The sequence below is a fragment of the Carcharodon carcharias genome, chromosome 2 (assembly GCF_017639515.1).
Source record: "Carcharodon carcharias isolate sCarCar2 chromosome 2, sCarCar2.pri, whole genome shotgun sequence".
In the NCBI taxonomy this organism is placed as follows: Eukaryota; Metazoa; Chordata; class Chondrichthyes; order Lamniformes; family Lamnidae; genus Carcharodon; species Carcharodon carcharias.
The window spans coordinates 154,429,884-154,448,836 of NC_054468.1; the positions used below are offsets into that span (position 1 = coordinate 154,429,884).

At 39.8% G+C, this 18,953-nt stretch overlaps 1 protein-coding gene across 2 annotated transcripts in view; it reads left to right on the plus strand.

Annotated features, from left to right (window-relative positions):
* The first annotated feature begins 11,799 nt into the window (after nucleotides 1–11,799).
* The window catches only part of fndc1 (fibronectin type III domain containing 1), a 286,089-nt gene continuing 278,935 nt past the window's right edge, over nucleotides 11,800–18,953 (plus strand). For both annotated transcript variants that reach the window (XM_041182867.1, XM_041182868.1), the window contains exon 1: nucleotides 11,800–12,012. In XM_041182867.1, the coding sequence (XP_041038801.1) occupies nucleotides 11,949–12,012 (64 nt within the window). In that variant the 5' untranslated portion in view covers nucleotides 11,800–11,948. The remainder of the gene's footprint in view (nucleotides 12,013–18,953) is intronic.

The window sequence follows — 18,953 nt, forward strand, 5'->3', positions numbered from 1 at the left end:
CCCAGTTAATATTTGGGTAGTTAAAATCCCCTATTATTACTGCCTTATTATTCTTACACTTCTCTGAAATTTGATTATATATTTGAACCTCTATTTTCCCCTGACTGTTTGGGGGCCTATAGTACACAATCAACAGCGTGTTTGCCCCTTTTGTATTTTTTACTTCTACCCATATGGCTTCATTTGATGATCCTTCCAAGATATCATCTCTCCTCACTGCTATAATTAATTCCTTGATCAATATTGCAACGGCCCTCCTCTAATATCCCCATCTCTATCTTGTCTGAATACCCTATAACCAGGAATGTCAAGCTGCCAATCCTGCCCTTCTTTTAGCCAAGTGTCGATCATAGCTATGATATCATACTCCCACGTGCCTATCTGTGCCCTCAGCTCGTCTGTCTTATTCCTCAGGCTCCTTGCATTAAAATATATTCCATTTCGCCTTGCTTCTCACTTCTTTCTTATTTAGCCTATGTTTCCTCTGCCTTCCAGACTCACTTACTAGTGTTTTAACTTCTAATTCCATCTCAGCCCTCTGAACTACTTTTCATGATCTCACCTCCTTGCCAATTTAGTTTAAATCCGCCCCAACAACATAGGCAAACCTCCCGGCGGGGATGTTGGTCCAGTTCCTGTTCAGATGTAACCCATCCAACTTGTACAGCTCCCACCTCTCCAAGAAACGGTCCCAATGCCCCAGGAATCTAAATCCCTCCCTCCTGCACTATCTTGACTTTGTGAACCAGCACAGCTGGACGTGGGAGGGAGGCAGAATTGAATTGAAGAGATGCATCCTGCAGCCTTCAATGGATTCCAGAAGATTTGTTCTGGCATTAGCAGGGGAAGAAGAATTATTGGGACAAGCTTTGCTGCTGGTGGTGGATTTAAGAAACTTTCCAAAAACTGAGGAAATGCCTGGAGATGGTCACTCAAAGCTATTACTTGGCAAAGCAGGCATGTAGGAGGCCATTGGAAGCTGAGAGTAACTGTGGGCTGTTTGCTAAAAGAACTGTAATTTGATGGGTGACAAATATACAAGGAAAATGTCACTTTCCGTAGTTAAAGTATAAATCGCCTATAAAATGAAAATAGTGTTTAGTAGATTGTGCTTTTTAGTCACTTTTTTGCAATGGGAGTTTGAAAACATGAAATCTTGTTGAGTCACTCTTTCAGCTGATAACTGGAGGGTTGAATTTTATCTTAAAAATTATCAGTCTCTACTGAAATTGTAACACCATGTTTGAACCAAGCCTATAATGAGGTCCAGAGCTGAACGATCCTAGCAAAACCCAAACTGGACATTGGTTAGTAGGTGAGTAACTGCCACTTTATAGGACTGTCAGTGACACCTTCTATTACATTGCTGATTGATGGAGATGGCTGATATAATGGAAACCAGTTGTATTGTATTTGTCCTGCTGTTTGAGAAAGAGAATAGGAACATATGAATTAGGAGCAGGAGTAGGCCACTCGGCCCCTCAAGTTTGCTCCGCCATTCAATAACATCATGCTGATCTGATTGTAACGTTAACCGCACATTCCTGCCTCCCCCTGAAAACCTTTTACCCTATCCACCCTATCCACCTCTGCCTTAAAAATATTCAAAGACTCTGCTTCTACTGATTTTTGAGGAAGAGAGTTCCAAAGACTCACCACCCTCTGAGGGAAAAAAAATTCTCATCATCCCTGCCTTTAATGGATTATGACCATCTATGCAACCATAGACTTACGACCCTCAGAGTGAAAACATTTCACCTCATCTCCATTTTCACTGGGTGACCCCTTATTTTTAAACAGTGACCCCTAGTTCTAGATTCTCCCACAAGAGGAAACATCCTCTTCACCTCCACCCTGCCAAGACCCCTCAGGATATGAAAGGTTTCAATCAAGTCGCCTCTTACTCTCCTAAACTCCAGCGAATACAAACCCAGTCTGTCCAACCTTTCCTCACAAGTCTATCCACCCATTCCTGGTATTAGTCTAATAATGCTTTTCCGAACTGCTTATAACGCATTTACATCTTTCCTTAAATCAGGAGACCAGAATTGTACACAATACTCCAGATGTGATTTCACCAATACCCTGTACAACTGAAGCATAAACTCTCTAATTTTGTAATCTTTCCTGAACAATTTTTCACTTTGTCTTCCAAATTTGGAACAAGGCCCTGCAATTAGTGAGGGTGATTTTGTAAGGTCAACTCTACTGGTTGTGCCTTTGATGTGTCTAAATCTGATACCTAGATTGATGGCAGGTGGTCTATACAGTTTTATCCTTTTTATACTTTGGCATAACAGTTTGTTACAACTAGGTAATTTCAGAAAACATTTAAGAGTCAACAACAGTGCTGTTGGTCTGAAGTGACCTATGGGCCAGAACAGATAAGGATGGCAAGTTTACTTCCCCAAAGAACATTAGCAAACTAACTTGGATTTTATGACAATTCAGCGTTTTATGAAGAAAACAATGTGGAACTATCGGTTCCCCATGCTTCTAGATAATTAAAAAAGTGTGCAAGGCTTGAACATATTCCTTTTCTTTGCAGACAACAGATCCTTCTGTATTTTTTTATTCATTCATGGGATGTGGGAATTGCTGTCTAGGACAGCATTTGTTGCCCATCCTGAATAGCCTTTGTTCAGGGGGCATTTAAGAGCCAACCACATTACCATGGGTTTGGAGTCACATGTAGGCCAGACTAGCTAAGGATGGCAGATTTCCTTCACTAAAGGACATTAGTGAATGTCATGAAGCTATTAATGTATATAACGTTATTGGAATTTTTTTTTAAGCAGAGGGTTAGTCTGTGGGCGTGTTTTAATTGGATTAAAGCCAGCTAGTCTGGGTGCTTTAATGTATACTTGTTTTGAGATGTAAAAGTGCATTTGCATTTTGTTGAATAGAGCATTCAAGAAGGGGAGCAAAATCTGGCACCTAGCTAGCAGAGACCAAGCAATGCTTATATTACTAATAAAATTGATCCTATGAAAGGGGTTTTATTGTTAGAAGAGGTGGAGTTCAAAGGGGCTGGTGATGCAATGAGGATTTACATTCAATGAGATGTGCTGGGTATAACTGATAGCAGTTTTGTGTGTACAGGGCAGAGGCAATGTAAGATCAAAGCCTGTAAGCCCACCACTGTGTCTGCAAAGGAACCAAAGTGAAAGGAACCTCATTTTGAATTTGTAAAGTGAAAATGCTTTGCCTGGTGTCTGCTTCAAGTCTCTGGGTTGCTGTAGCCTTAATGGAGATTAGTTTGGGAATTTGTTAAATGTTATGACAGTAGTAATTTGTAGCCATGAGTATATATTTAACTTGTGTAAATTAATAAATGTCTCATATAGTTTGGTATAAAACCTCTTGAGAACTGGTGGTTTGATTCCTGAATTTAGAGCTGCATCTCAAACATACCACTTAAAAAATATAGGTTATGACAGTTGTTTAAAGTTTCCCTCTGGGATTTTTAGACAACTCAGCTTTACCAACTGCTGTGCCATAACATTTGGGGGCTGTAGTGGGATAAAAATATTTCTAATTCCTTGATTGGTTTGGAATTGGTAAAACTTAATGTTATGAGTATGAGGAGCACTTTGAATTCAGGAGTTGGTGGGGTATTTTAGAAGTGGTGAGACTGCAATATGGCTTTGGCAATTGCTAAGACTTGTCTCGGAGTAGAAGAGATAACTCTGATTGGGTTGGAAAAAATAACCAGAAGTATGTTAACGGCGTTGGCAGGTAAGTTAAAATTGGGGTTACCTGAAGGTGCTAGGAAATCAGATATAATTAAAAGATATAATTTCACAACATCTACGGTTGGAAGTGAAACTTGACAATAATGAGTCACATCTGGAGGTAGTGAGACTTCAGTTACAAATGAAGATGCTTGAATTTGAACAAGCAAAGGAACTGAAAAATCTTGAATTAGAGGCAAAGGACAGAGAAGAAACTGTTAAAGGGAATTAAAAATTGAGCAGATAGAGAAGGGGGAAAAAGAAAAAGAGAGACAGAGAGAGAATTCCAACTGAAAATGTCAGCAGGTGATGAAGGACTTACCTCCAGAGTAGAACCCAGTGGGGAGATGTTTAAATTTGTACAAGCTCTCCCAAGGTTTGAGGAAAAAGATATTGAAGCATTCTTTATTTCATTTGAGAAGCTAGCTAAACAGATGAAATGGCCACAGGAAAACCAAACATAATTATTACAGTCTAAGTTGTTAGGTATAGCGCACAAGGTAGATGCTTCAGTATTAGAAGAAATGTTGGAAAACTATGATGTGGTGAAAAAGTCTATTTTGAGTGCATATGAGTTGGTTCCTGAAGTATACAGGCAGAAATTTAGGAATATGAGTAAACAGCCTGGGCAAACCTATATTGAGTTTGAAAGAGTAAAACAAAGTAATTTTGTCTGTTGGATATGGACGTTAAAATAGAAACAATGTATGCAGCTCTTAGGGAAGTAATTCTTTTGGAAAACTTTAAAGATTCAATCCCATTGGTAGTGAGAACTCATGTGAGGGACAGAGGGTTGCTTCTGTAAGACAAGCAGCAGAGATAGCTGATGATTATGAGTTAGTTCATAGAGTTAAACCTTTTTATCGTCACACTTTCAAATTGGAAAAGAATAAAACGTGGGAAGGTGAAAGGAAGGTAGGTAGTCAGTGAAGTGAAGGAACAGCTGGAAGTTCCCAGGAAGTTTTTTCTCAGAATAAAAAGGAAGGTGCTGAAGGTAGAAGTGACATTTGAAAATTGGAGTGTTTTCATTGTAATAAAGTAGGGCTCATGAAGTCAGTGCATTGGAGATTGCAGGAAAAATCTGTTGGAATTGTTGGGGTACAGAAAATTTCTGGAAGTAAAAGTACTGTGAGTTCTGAGGTTCAGGCACAGGAAAAAACAATGGTTTGTGTACAGGTGAAACAGGGAGAATCAATGAAAGGTGAATAAGTGGGAATGTGTTCACAGTTTACTCAAGAGAATTCTGAGGGCCAGGTTGCCAAAATATTTAAAGAGAATGTGTAAAGGGAAAGTATTTCCATATGTACAAGGTATACTAGGTAAAAATGTTAAAATGTTTAGAGACACAGGGGCTGGTCAATCCTTAATGTTGTGGGATAGTGATATTTGTTGTTCAAATGGAGTATTGCAGGAGAAGGTAATAATAAGTGGAGTTCATGGAGATGCTAAATCTATTCCACTGTGGAAGGAAAATTTAAAGAGCAAATGGAAGACTGGTGAAGTTATAGTTGGAGTGGTGGACAAATTGCCCATTGCAGGGGCTCAATTTATTCTGGGCAATGATGTAGCTGGATCACAAATATGGGAAATGCCTATGGTAGTTGAGCAGCCTGTAGAAGTGTTTTCAACAGAGGTGTTACAGAAGGAACATCCTGGATTGTTTCCTCATTATGTTGTAATGAGATCAAAGACTCATAGGGAAAAACATGACAAATGAGATAAACGGGCAGTTCAAAGCCAAGAAGAAGGTGTCGAAATCCAATTAGCTGGCATTGTGCTGGAAAATATTGTTCAGAAGGAAGGAATACAGAGCAGTACAGTTGAAATGTTTAACTCAAGGAGGTTAGTGGAGCTACAGAAAAATAATTTGCAATTAAAACAGTTATATCAGAAAGCTTATTTAGAAACAGAAGCAAAATGTATTCCAGTGTGTTATTATCTTCAAGGAGATATTTTAATGAGAAAGTGGCAGTTGGATCATGTCTCAGCAAATGAAAGCTGGAGGGAGGTGCATCAGATTATTATCCCATTAGATTACAGAAATGAGATTCTGAGGATTGCCTATGAAATTCCAATGGGGGGGACATTTAGGAATTAGGAGAACACAGGAAAATATACAGAGGGTTTTTTGGATAGGATTGGATAGGGATGTAGTCAAATTCTGTAGAACCTGTTATACATGTCAAATAACAGGACATCCACAAGCTGATACTTTAATCCCTATAGCTGCATTTGAAGAGTCTTTTAGCAGGGGCAGGATTGAATGTGTAGGACCCCTCTCTAAGACTAAAAGTGGAAATCAGTATTTACTGACAATAATGGATGTGTTTACTAGGTTTCCTGAAGCGATGCCTTTAAGAAATATTACAACTGAGAAGATTGTGGAGGAGTGAATTAATTTTTTACAAGTTATGGTTTACCTAAGGAAATACAATCAGATCAGGGGTCAAATTTCACACCACAGCTGTTTAAGGAAGTAATGAACAGTTCGGGGATAAAACGGTTTAAGTCAACAGCTTATCATCCGGAGTCACAAGGCACTTGGGAAAGATCAAACTTTAAAAACTTTGCTAAAAGCATACTGTCAAGATTATGTACAGGATTGGGATACAGGAATTCCATTTTTGTTATTTGCTATTAGAGGTGCCCCTTTAGCCCTTATGAACTAATTTATGGTCATGAGGTAAGAGGACCACTGAAATTGATGCATGAGCATTGGTGGGTCAAAATTCAGAAACTATTCTCCTGGATTATGTATCACATTTCAGGGTAAGATTGAAGAGAGCATGTGAATTGGCTAGAGAACATTTAAAGACATCACAGCAAATGATGAAAGTGAAAGCAGATAAGAAAGCTGAAACTCGCAGTTTTGTCTCTGGAGAGAAAGTACTAGTTTTGTTACCAGTGCTAGGTAATTCATTAAATGCAAGATTTGGTAGGCCTTACAGGATTGAAAAGAAATATTCCAGATAGAAGAAAGAGCAGAGGGTGTGTCATACAAATGTGCTTAAAACGTTCTTTGACAGGGAAGAGGAACAAAAAGAGTTATCAGTGATGGTGAATGATAAGAAAAAGGACTCTGAAACTGATTTTCCTCTAATCAAATTGGATAATGGGGGGGTGCTTGAAAATTTAAATGAAATCTTAAGTTACCTTCAAAAAAGTGTCAAAGTGATTTGGAAAAGCTATTGCAGTCACACAAACCTATTTGTGGAAATAAGTTGGGGAAGACACATTTAGATATACATGATGTATGTATAGGAATTTCATTTTCAATAATGTAGCATCCTTATAGATTAAATCCGGCAAAGTTATCACAAGTACAAAATAAATTGATTTCATGCTTCAAAATGATATAATTGAGTCAAGTTGCAGGAACTGGGGTTCATCTATTGTACTGGTACCAAAACTGGATGGAACACAAAGACTGTGTGTGGACTTTCGAAAAGTGAATGAGGTGACATAAGTGGATTCATATCCCATAAAACAGCTGGGAGACTGCATTGAGAAAGTGGGACAATCGAAATTTATCACAAAGTTTGACTTGCTAAAAGGATATTGGCAGGTACCATTGTTGGATAGGGCAAATGAAATATCAGCTTTTGTAATGCCAAGTGGTCTATATCAGTTTAAAGGCATACCATTTGGTATGAAGAATGCACCTGTGACATTTCAAAGTAATTGTGGGTTTAAGCAATTGTGCAGTTTATATTGTTGATCTAATCATTTTTAGTCAGTCATGGGAGGATCATTTACAGCATCTGGAAGAATTATTTACTTGACTGCAAGAAGCTAATTTGGTGATGAACTTGGCTAAAATTGAATTCACAAAAGCGCAAGTTACGTTTCTAGGCCATACCATTGGACATGGTAAGGTGGCTCTGAGAGATGCAAAAGTCAAAGGCTATCATGGATCTCCCATGGCTGCATTTTCCCCCCGTTGGGGGGGAAGTTGAATGGCGGGCACGCACACACACGCTTCTGATCGGCGTTCCCAATTGGGGGTGTGTGGCCATTTCACGTGGGTGAGCCTTAATTGGAGAACTGCGCTCCCTGTGTGGGTGGGGAGATCCCAAAATTGAGAGTGTGCTCTTTCGCGCATGCGCACTAAAGAGCACAATCATCTCCCTGAGGCTAAGCGCAGCCTCAGGAAGATTGGCTGTAAATGTCAAAAAGATAAAAATAGAAAAATAAAATTTCCCTAACATGTCCCCTCATGTGACATTGTCACATGAGTTGGGATATGTCCATAATTTTCGCAAAAACTTTATTAAAATTTTTAAAAAGCTACACGAAACCTCGTCCTGCCCGTGGATGAGGTTTCTTGCTTCTTCCAATTCGCACTAACGGACGGGCAGGTCCTTTAATTACTTAATTGCCTCTGTCAATGGCTTCAATTGGCCATTGACAGGTCAGCAGGTGTGCAGCTGATTTCGCTGTGCTCCCGCCTTCCTGAAAATTTAAATGGGACGTGGTGACATCGGGGGCTCCCCCTGACGTCATCATGCGTCATTTTACATGTCGGCAAGCGGGTCCCGCCCCTGCCCGCCAACGCATAAAATCCTGCTCCCCAGTGTCTACAAAGGAAACAAGAAATATTGAGATTTCTGGGCATGAGTGGTTTTTCAGGAAACTTGTACCAAATTTTAGCCAAGTGGTTGCTCCACTGACTGAACTATTAAAAAAGAACAAGAGGTTTCAATGGACACTGGAGTGTCAGTAGTCATTCAATAGTTGGAAAACTGTATTAACTACGACACCAGTTTTGGCAGTACCCAATTATGCCAAGCAATTCAAGTTGGCCATTGATGTAATCGATTTAGGCATTGGAGCTGTACTGTTACAAGAAGATGACACTGGAATTGAAAAACCAATAGGGTATTTTTCATGGAAGTAGAATGTACAACAGAGAAGATATTCAATGATTGAAAAAGAGACCTTGAGTTTGGTGTTACCAATGCAGCATTTTGAAATTTATGTTGCAAACAATTCATCAGAAACAACATGCAGAAACATTATGCAGACCATAATCCTTTGAGGTTTTTGGACAAATTTCGAGACAAAAGTGCTAGGCTTTTCAGATGGAGTCTATTATTACAACCATTTAAGCTATGCATTATACACATTGCTGGAAGAGAAGATTTGTTTGCAGATGTGTTATCGAGAGTTTGCAGCTCAAAGGACAATTGGACATTTTAAAAATCTAGACACTGAACTGTAGTTATTTCCGTCGATAAGACAGAACTTGCCAGGACTTGTGTATATATATTGTTATGAAAATGCATGCACCTGGTAATGTAATCGTGTAATAAGTATAGGAGATAGTATGAGATGGGTTATTAAAATGAAGCCATCTTTAAAAATTATGATGGTTCATTTTTTGATATGGAGGGGGATGTCATGAAGCTATTAATGTATATAACATTATTGGAAATTTTTTTTTAAATAGAGGGTTAGTTTGTGGGTGTGTCTTAATAAAGCCAGCTAGTCTGGGTGCTTTGATGTATAGTAGTATTGAGATGTGAACAGTAAGGTAGAGTGCATTTGCATTTTGTTGAAGGGGAGTGAAATCTGGCACTTAACTAACAGAGACCAAGCAATGTTTATGTTACTAATAAAATTGGTACTATGAAAGGAGTTTTATTGTTAGAAGAGGCGGAGTTCAAAGGGGCTGGTGGTACAATGAGAATTTACATTTAATGAGATCTGCTGGGTATAATCGATAGCAGTTTTGTGTGTGCAGAGCAGAGGCAATGTATGATCAAAGCCTGTAAGCCCACCGCTGTGTCTGCAAAGGAACCAAAGTGAAAAGAACCTCATTTTGAACTTGCAAGGTGAAAATGCTTTGTCTGCTTCAAGTCTATGGGTTGCTTTTGCCTTAATGGAGATTAGTTTGGGAATTTGTTAAAAGTTATGATAGTAGCAATTTGTAGCCATGAGTATATATTTAACTTGTGTAAATTAATAAATGTCTCCTGTGGTTTGATATAAAAACTTCTTGACAAGTGATCGTCTGATTCCTGAATTAGAGCTGCACCTCAAACATACCACTTAAAATATAGGTTATGACAGTTGTTTAAAGTTTTCCTCTGGCAGTTTTAAATAACTCAGCTTTGCCAACTGCTGTGTCATAACAGCGAACCAGATGGGTTTTTACAACAGTCGACAATCGTTTCGTGGTTATCATTAGACTTCTAATTCCAGATTTTTACATTAATTCCTGGGAAACATGCCATTTCCATGATGGGTGAACTTCAGCATCATCATGCTGGGTGCCACATTCAAATTACAGCCATGTGCACACCTCTCAATGCTTCCTCCTCAGGATGGCTGAAAGTAAGACATGGCACTGAAAGGCAAGAAGACTTCAGCCCCCAGGTTTAGCGGTGGGCCCCTTGAGTGCCATTTAGATGCTGTGGAGGCCTGCCTTAATGTCCTCTATCCCCGCTCTGGCTGCAGGAGGGGCAGCAACATTGCCGGTCTGGCTTGGTAGGCAATAGCAGTGGTGATCAGTGCCAATGCTGCACAGAAGAGGATGGCCATCCAATGCAGATAGAGGATGAGTGATTTCATCCGTGCAGCCAGGGTATGGCAACCTTCTCATCACTCTACATTCACACACTCAAGCCCATCACATATTCACTGGCATCTCACTCACTGCCAGCTCAAGGGACATCACCACTCACTCCTTCACACACTCTCACATCTCCATTTGGCCTCACCTCCTCTGGAGACTGCCTCCTCAGGCATCACCATCTTGAGGCCACTTGTACAGATCAACTTTTGCCCACACACAAACCCTGTACAGCCCTCGTCCTGCAGCCTCTTCCCTTTCCACTTCTCTCCTTCCGCAAGAAAGCCCTAGCCCTGCAGCTGTACAAAGCTGGTATGGTAGGTGAACCTCCCTAAAAATGATGTGGTGCTGTCTGGAAAGCCTGGTGCTGATGATTGCAAGTGCTGACTGAAGTAAGGTAGGCAAACAAGCCTCAAAGTTGTGAGTGAGGTGCAGTTTGCCAAGCGCATGTCACTTATGTGCTGTTGTGAAACAAGTCGGTGTGATGTGGGTGGATGATCCAACATGGGGGGATGGTTCTGGCGGGTTGACCTTATAACGATATGCAGAAGTATTACAGTGAGGTTCCTGATGTCCAATGACCGGAAACGTGACCCGCCCTCGATGGGCTGAACGGATAGTTGCAAACTGGTTTCACGGCGTCGTGAAACAGGTTTTTGGCCTTCTCGCCATAGTGTCCACTCTTGCCGCTGAACATGCCTGATGCCAGTGGGTATGGACGATTCCTCCCTGTGTCTTTTGACTAGGCCTGCCAGAGTCTCTAGCTCTTCCTTTGTTCTGGCTATGAGTGTGGTGTCGTCTGCATACCTGAGATTCCACAAGCTACAACCTCCTATATCTTTCTGGTAAACTAACCTAATTCAGCAATTAATAAAGCACAACTTCAGGTTATATGATCCAGTGCATACAGTGCAAGTCCTGGGTAAATCTATTTATCTCTTTGTCAGATAGTGGGTGGGACCAGGTGTTTCATGATCTAACGTATCACTAGGAAAATGCAACGAGGAGGCGTTAGCATGTATGCCAAGAATAGCAAGGAGCATGTCTTGGGTATCTATTTTAAGAGGGTCCTCTTTGGGATGTCTGATTATGTAAGTATGGTGTAACAATTGAAAAGGCAAACGAGTTCAAAACACTGAAAGGAGCATAGAGAATAAATGCTGAACACACTATATAGGTACGTAATCTACAAACGTATGAACATTTATCTACATGTTCTACATATATAATGTGTGAGGTATCTATCAGTACACTTCCCATACAGGTGACTGAGACCTGCAAACTGTCCAGCCCAATCTGCCCTTGCTCAGTAACATTGCTTTACACAACTTCTTTTTCATCCTCAGTAAGGACAATGTAAGAATTTGCATGGTTTCAGGATGCCACATATGATCGATAGCGGGGGTGGTTTGAGAGAGAGATCGCTGTTTCCACTGTCTGTCGCAGGGGGGAGACAGTGGTTTTCGGGCTATTGAGAGCTGGGAAGGAAAGAGGGAGGAAGAAAGGTTATTGGAGTGTGTGCGTGTAGGACAGCCTTCCCCTTGTGGATACCTGAGACCTCCTGTTCCCTGCGAGCGGAGAGTGTGTGGTAGCTGCAGCCCGAAACGGAGAGCCGTTGTTCTCGACATCGAGACCCAAACATGTTCACAGTGACAACTTGTCTCACCTTCATGGTCATTCTCCTCGCTGTAGAGCCGCAAGAAGGTAGGGAGAAGGCTGCAGCTTCTGTTTATATTGTTTAGTTAATGTTTTGTTTAAGAAAAACGTTTAAAGGAAAACTTGTGAGAAGCTTTTAAAACTGTTTAGTTTTGCAAACATTTGTCAGTGGGAACAGCAACTTTGAAGTTTTTTATGAATGGTCATCATGTCTGGTTAAAAAAAACTCCAATATATCTGCGGCGTAATTTGAATTATTTTGCTTCATTTTTAATCCAATATTGTTTTCAGTCATTTAAGAATAGCAGTGAGGCTGGATCCGCTGAGCTGATTAATCAGAGGCGCTTTGATTCCGGGCTGGGTTGGAGCTGAAGACACAAAGTCATCCCAACAACTGATCCAAGCTTAAATGTAATGTACTGACTGGGTTTCCCCCCACCTAACTTATTGCCTTAGCATTCTCTCCTATAGCCCTGACCGTCCCATCTTTCGCAATCATGTTAATTTCGGATTAGTTTTGAATTTGTGAATTAATGTTCCAATTTTAAAATACTATCTTCAAGCTTTGCATTGTTAAAATATCATTCTGAGAAACACGTTTTTTGTTCCAATGCATTTCACCAGTTCACAATATTTAGAATTGCCTCAATAGAAAGACGTACGTTTGAATTTAAGAAGCCTTTAGATGAGCGCTGGCAAGATTGAGAGACTTCCAACTCAGACTTGGGCAGCGACACAATCCTGAGTTGAGACTGATTTCTGTTAGCAAAGTGAGCCTTAAAAACGTTTGTTGGAAAATCTTTTGATTCGATTTCCCGTGTTCTTTTTAAAATGGCCTGACCTGGTTGGATTTTGACCGCTGTCCATTTCTAGTTTCCCCCCCCAAATCATTTTATAAATCACTCTGGAACACTGCGATATTTTAGTTTGAGAGTTTTTAAAATTGCTTTTAAGTGACCATTCAAGAGCCAAAAAACCCTCTTTTTTAACTAATTAAATATAATATATATTAAAGTTGCTGTGTCCATTGATACCCTAATTAGTGGTCTTGTTTGCAAATTTGTAGCATTAGTGTAATTGAGGAAATCTGATTTTCAAAGTTAATGCAGCAGAGCTGTTTAAATCTGGCTCAATATTCAAATGAGTGATCATCACTTTGTTGAGATATGACATTGAGTTGTGAATGATGGTGGACAATTAAGCAACTGGCTGGAAAAGGGGGCACCACAAATATCTTCATCCTCAATGATGGGGGAGCCCAGCACATCACCACAAATGCATTTGCAACCATCTTCAGCCAGAACTCCCTAACAGCACTGTGGATGTACCAACACCACATGGGCTACAGTGGTTCAAGAAGGCAGTTCACCATCATCTTCTAGCCAGCAATGCCCATGTCCTGTGAAAAGAAAAAAAAAAGATCTCTGCAGTATGGAAAAGCACTCCAAAGCCTGACACTTGACAGGTGTGGACAATTGTGTTACTATTTCATTCAGACAGATTGTTTCTTTGAATCTGTTTTTGAAATGGCTGACTGCTAACCCCTTTCATAAAATATACAAAATTTAGGTGTATTGGATAACAAGCTACTTATTTTAATTTGTTTTGTTGTATTTAGACTACCATTTTATGGAAGTTAGTTTTATTCTGTTTAATCACATGGAATTTTAAAGAAAATCTATTTGAAATTATTAAAAATATTCCATTTCCTGATTGAAGGGAGGTTTCCTGCTGAAATCTTGTTTAGGGATGAGTGCCAAACTCCTTTTCAAAATTGGAGAATACATCAGAAATGGACAGTTTTGAATAAATTTGGCAATTGTTTCAGATTGGGCTAGTTCTGTTCTTCAGGGGGAAAAAAAACTCTCCTGTGAACATGTGGAAGACCGTTTCATTGACAGGACAGTGGAAACTGACCAATAGGAATGCACTAATTGACTGACATTAGGTTCTACTATTCTGTCTTATGTGGGTCAAGGAACAGAACTAGTCTGTCCAGTAGATTCACAGTATTGTATTTCCTTTGTGGCTGCATTGCATATTTTTGGGCAACTCTTGTACTAAAACATGCAATGTGCTCATAGTTTTCCATTGCTATTCAGAAAAGTACCAAAATAAAGAGGCTTTTTTCATCATTCTCGGCACATGCTCCCACTTTTCAGTATGTAAGTTGGATTTTGAATGATGGGCATTTAAGCCAAGGAAAAACAGAAAATATAATTATGTCTTAATTAACATTTTTTAAAAAAGCATGTTGAAAGAAAAAAAACCCACATTTGTCTAGCTTCTTTAATGATGTCATGACATTTGACAGCACTTTACAGCAAATGAAGTGCTTTTGAAGTTTTGTCATGCTTCTAAGTAATAGGTGGTCAATTTGTGCACAGCAAGATCCCACAAACAGCAACAAGATAAATCACCAGATAATCTGGTTTATAGGCTAGGACATTAGGAGAACTCTTTGCTCTTCTTTGAATAGTGTCCGCCTGAACAGGCTGTCGGAGCTTTGGCTTAATGTCTCAGCCAAACATAGCACTACCAATGGTGCAACTCAGTACTGAACTGTCAGCCTAGATTGTACTCAAGTCTCTGTAGTGGAATATGTAATTTAATATGGTTTTAGACCTGTTAAGGTCATGGAAATATCATTTGTGAAATTCAGTGAATCATGTTTAAAGTTATATGGTATGTTAAATTGATATTCTTGAGGGCTTGCTTAATTGCCTTTGGATATAAGGGAGAACTTTAATAGAGTGTTCTTTCTGTTAAGCTTATCTGTAATTATTTATTTCCTCAGAATTAATTGATTTTGGAGAATTTATTCAGTGTATTTATTCTGTTGAGGAAATGGATTGAATATATACATGCCATACATACATATAGATAAATATATATATATATATATATACACATACATGCCTAGCATTTATATTCACATAATGATTAGTTCCTAACTCTCTTTGGATAATATAACAATATAACATCCCTCTTCAAAAAAATATGTAATGCCTCCATATCAATATAACTGTTCCAATCATTAAGTTTTTTCTCCAAACTAAAGATTAATGATTGACTTTTATAAATAAACTGAACATTTGAACAGTCTTTTACAGCTTGTTTTTTTTCTAAGATATTATCCATGGTATCTTTTAGGTGGTAAGATGTTGTGCCTCCATCTTGTAGATTTGGCATTCAATGTCATTCGGAGCACTACACAGTTGATGTGTGTGTTGCTCTTAGCGCTGTAGGAGTCATGCTTGGTGTTGCTAATGTTGTCTCACTTGCTGGTTGTCTGACTTGTTGATGTTGCATCACTTGTTGGTGATGCTGTTGATGTTGTCTTGCTGGTTAGTGGTGTTGTTGTTGTTGATTTTCTTTTCTGCTTTTCTAGCTCAGGTGTAGGTTGAGTATGGGCTCTGTTCCTTCCTGGTTTCAGTTACAATGACGTATGACCTTGGAGTCTTAGCTTCACCAACAACTTTAGGGTTCCAGGTTTCATGATTTAAGATAAAAAGAAACTAATTTAAAATTTAACAGGATAAAATACTTAACTTAAAACTCAAGAATTACTTTATTATATTCATACCATCGTCTCTTCAATTACATTTCTGGTCAATCTGGAATTGACCATAAGATCATAAGATGTAGGAGCAGAAGTAGGCCATTCAATGAGATCATGGCTGATCTGATAACCCTCAACTCCACTTTCCTGCCTTTTCCCCATAACCCTTGATTCCATTCCTGATTAAAAATCTGTCTATCTCAGCCTTGAATAGACTTAACGATTCAGCCTCTACACTCCTCTGCGATAAAGAATTCCACAGATTGACTGCCCTCGGAGAAAAGAAATTCTTCCTCATCTCGGTCTTAAATGGGTGCCCCCTTACTCTGAGATTATCCCCTCTGATCCTAGACTCTCCCACAAGGGGAATCAATCTCTCAACATCCACCCTGTCAATCCCCCTAAAAGTCTTATATGTTTCAATAAGGTTGCTTCTCATTCTTCTAAACTCCAATGAGTACAGGCCAAACTTACTCATCCTCTCCTCAAATGAAAATCCCTCCATCCCAGGATTAACCCAGTGAACCTTTTCTGGTCTGCCTCCAATGCCAGTATATCTTTCCTTAAATAAGGGAACCAAAACTGTTCACAGTATTCTAGGTGTGGTTTAACTAGTGCCTTGTAAAATTTTAGCACAACTTCCCTATTTTTATACTCCATTCCCTTTGAAATAAAGGCCAACATTCCATTTGTCCTATCTATTACCTGCTGAACTTATATGCTAGCTTTTTGTGATTCATGCACAAGGACCCTCAAATCCCTCTCTGCTGCAGCTTTCTTCAGTCTTTCTCCATTTAAATAATATTCAGCTCCTCTATTCTTCCTGCCAAAGTGCATAACCTCACACTTTCCCACATCATATTCCACCTGCCACGTTTTTTCCCACTCGCTTAACCTGTCCACATCCCCCTATAGACTCGTTGTGTCATTCTCATCACTTGCCTTCCCACCTATTTTGGTGTCATCCGCAAACTTGGTGATAATATATTCATTTCCCTCATCCAAGTCATTAATATATATTGTAAATAATTGTGGAAGATTACTGCCAGTGCATCCACTATTTCTGCAGCTATTTCCTTTAATATCCTAGGATGCAACCCATCAGGTCCAGGTGAATTATCGGCCTTTAGCCCCATTAGTTTCCCTAGTACTTATTCTCTAGTGATAGCTATTCTATTTATTTCCTCCACCCACTTTTGCCACATGATTATTTGGTATTTTTGGTATGCTTAGTGTTCTACTGTGAAGACTGATGCAAAGTATTTATTTATTCAACTCCTCTGCCATTTCCTGGTTCCCGATTATTATTTCAGCCTCATTCTCTAAGGGGCCTATATTGACTTTGGCCGCTCTCTTCCTTTTTATATATTTAAAGAAGCTCTTACTGCCCATTTTTATATTTGTGTAATTCTCATTACTTGCCTTCCCACCTATTTTTGTGTCATCCGCAAACTTGGTGATAGTACATTCGCTTCCCTCATCCAAGTCATTAATATATATTGTGAATAATTGTGGCCCCAGCACTGATCCTTGAGCCACTCCACTAGGTGCAGGTTGTCATCCTGAAAATGCCCCCCAGTATCCAAACTCTCTGGGCCGAATCTTCTGGCTGGCGTGTGGATGGTGGAGTCTGCACGCCAGTGCTTAAAATGTTGCGCGCTGATGTCACGCAAGCATCCCGATGTCAGCACGTGGCATCGCAATATTTCGGTCGGCGAGCATGCTATGCAGCAGGACGCGTGCCCGCCATTAATTAAAGACCTTGTTAAGGCCATTAACTCTCCAATCGACTGGGATTTTGAGGGGCCCATGTGAACTTCGGGTCGGCACATGGGCCCAACGGGCAGGCAGCTAAGTGATTTTTTTTTTTACAAACCTCATCCAGTGGCAGAATGGGATTTGATATCGGGTTCAAAAACTTTTAATAAAGTGTTTGTGTTCTTCACTAACATGTCCCATCTCGTGTGACATTTTCACATGAGGGGGACATGGTAACGATTTTTAAATCTTTCTATTTTTAGAGTTTCACAGAGTTTCAGCAATCTCCCTGAGGCAGCACTTTGCCAGAGAGAGATGTGCACTCTTTCGTGCGCATATGTGAAAGAGTGCACTCTAGCAGTTGGGGAATCCCTCCTTCCACTCGCACAGGAAGTGCATAGTGCTTCTCGTCGGGCAATATGTTGGGCGGGCCTTAATTGGCCTGCCCACTTAAAATGGCAGTGGGGCTCATTTCGGCGGCGGCGATTGGCTGCCCTCCCGCCGCTGAGTCGGTCAGGCCCGCCCGGCCATCAAGGGCAAAATTCTGCCCTCTGTCTTCTATTAGTTAGCCAGTCCTCTATCCACGCTAATACATTACCCCCAACACCATGGACTCTTATCTTATTAGAGCTTTTACTTAGACACCCACAAGCAGCTCCAGTGATTTATTCTACTCGGGAGTATGGTGTCTATGCTAATAATCAACCTTAGCACTTTTTATTATTTGTCATGCTGGAGTTGAAACTAAAACCTTCTAAGGTGTTTCACCAGTGGGAGTTGTGTAGATAGAATGGGTGTTCAAGTTGAACAGTAGTTTTAAAATTTTTGTGTATACCAAATTATAGGAGTAATAATTTCACTTGCTAGTTTACCCTCAAAGTTTATTTTCTCCCTCTTTATTATTTTTTTGGTCATCTTCTGTTGGTTTTTAAAACTTTTCCAATCCTCTGGCTTACCACTAATCTTTGCCACATTGTATGTTTTTTTCTTTCACTTAGATACTATCCTTAACTTGCTTGGTTAACCATGGTTGGTTTATCCCCTTCCTATAATCCTTCTTCCTTACTGGGATATATCTTTGTTGTGAGTCATGAACTATTTTCTCAAACATCTGCCATTGTTCATCAACTGTCTTTTCTGCTAAACTCACTTCCCAGTCCACTCCAGCCAACTCTGTCCTAATTTCTTTGTAATTACCCTTATTTAAGTTTAGCACAATTGTTTCCAAATTAAGCTTCTCACTCTCAAACTGGATGCTAAATTCCACCATGTTATGGTCACTGTTTCCTTGATCTTTTACTCTGAGATCATGTATTAAACCTACCTTGTTACACATTACCAGATCCAAAATAGCCTGATCCCTGGTTGGATGCACAACATATTGTTCTAAGAAACTGTCCCAAATACGCTATGAATTTTTGCATTGGCTACTTTTGCCAATTTGATTTTCCCAAACTACATGGAGATTAAAATCACCCATGATTAATGTACTGCCTTTTTTACATGTCCTCATTATTTCCTGATTTATTCTCTGTCTGACAGCATAGTACTGCTAGGGGGCCTATAGACTACTCCCACCAGTGCCTTCTTCCCCTTACCTCCACCCATATGGATTCCACCTCTTCCGATTCAAGATCATTTTTTGCTATTGCACTTATTCCATCTCGCA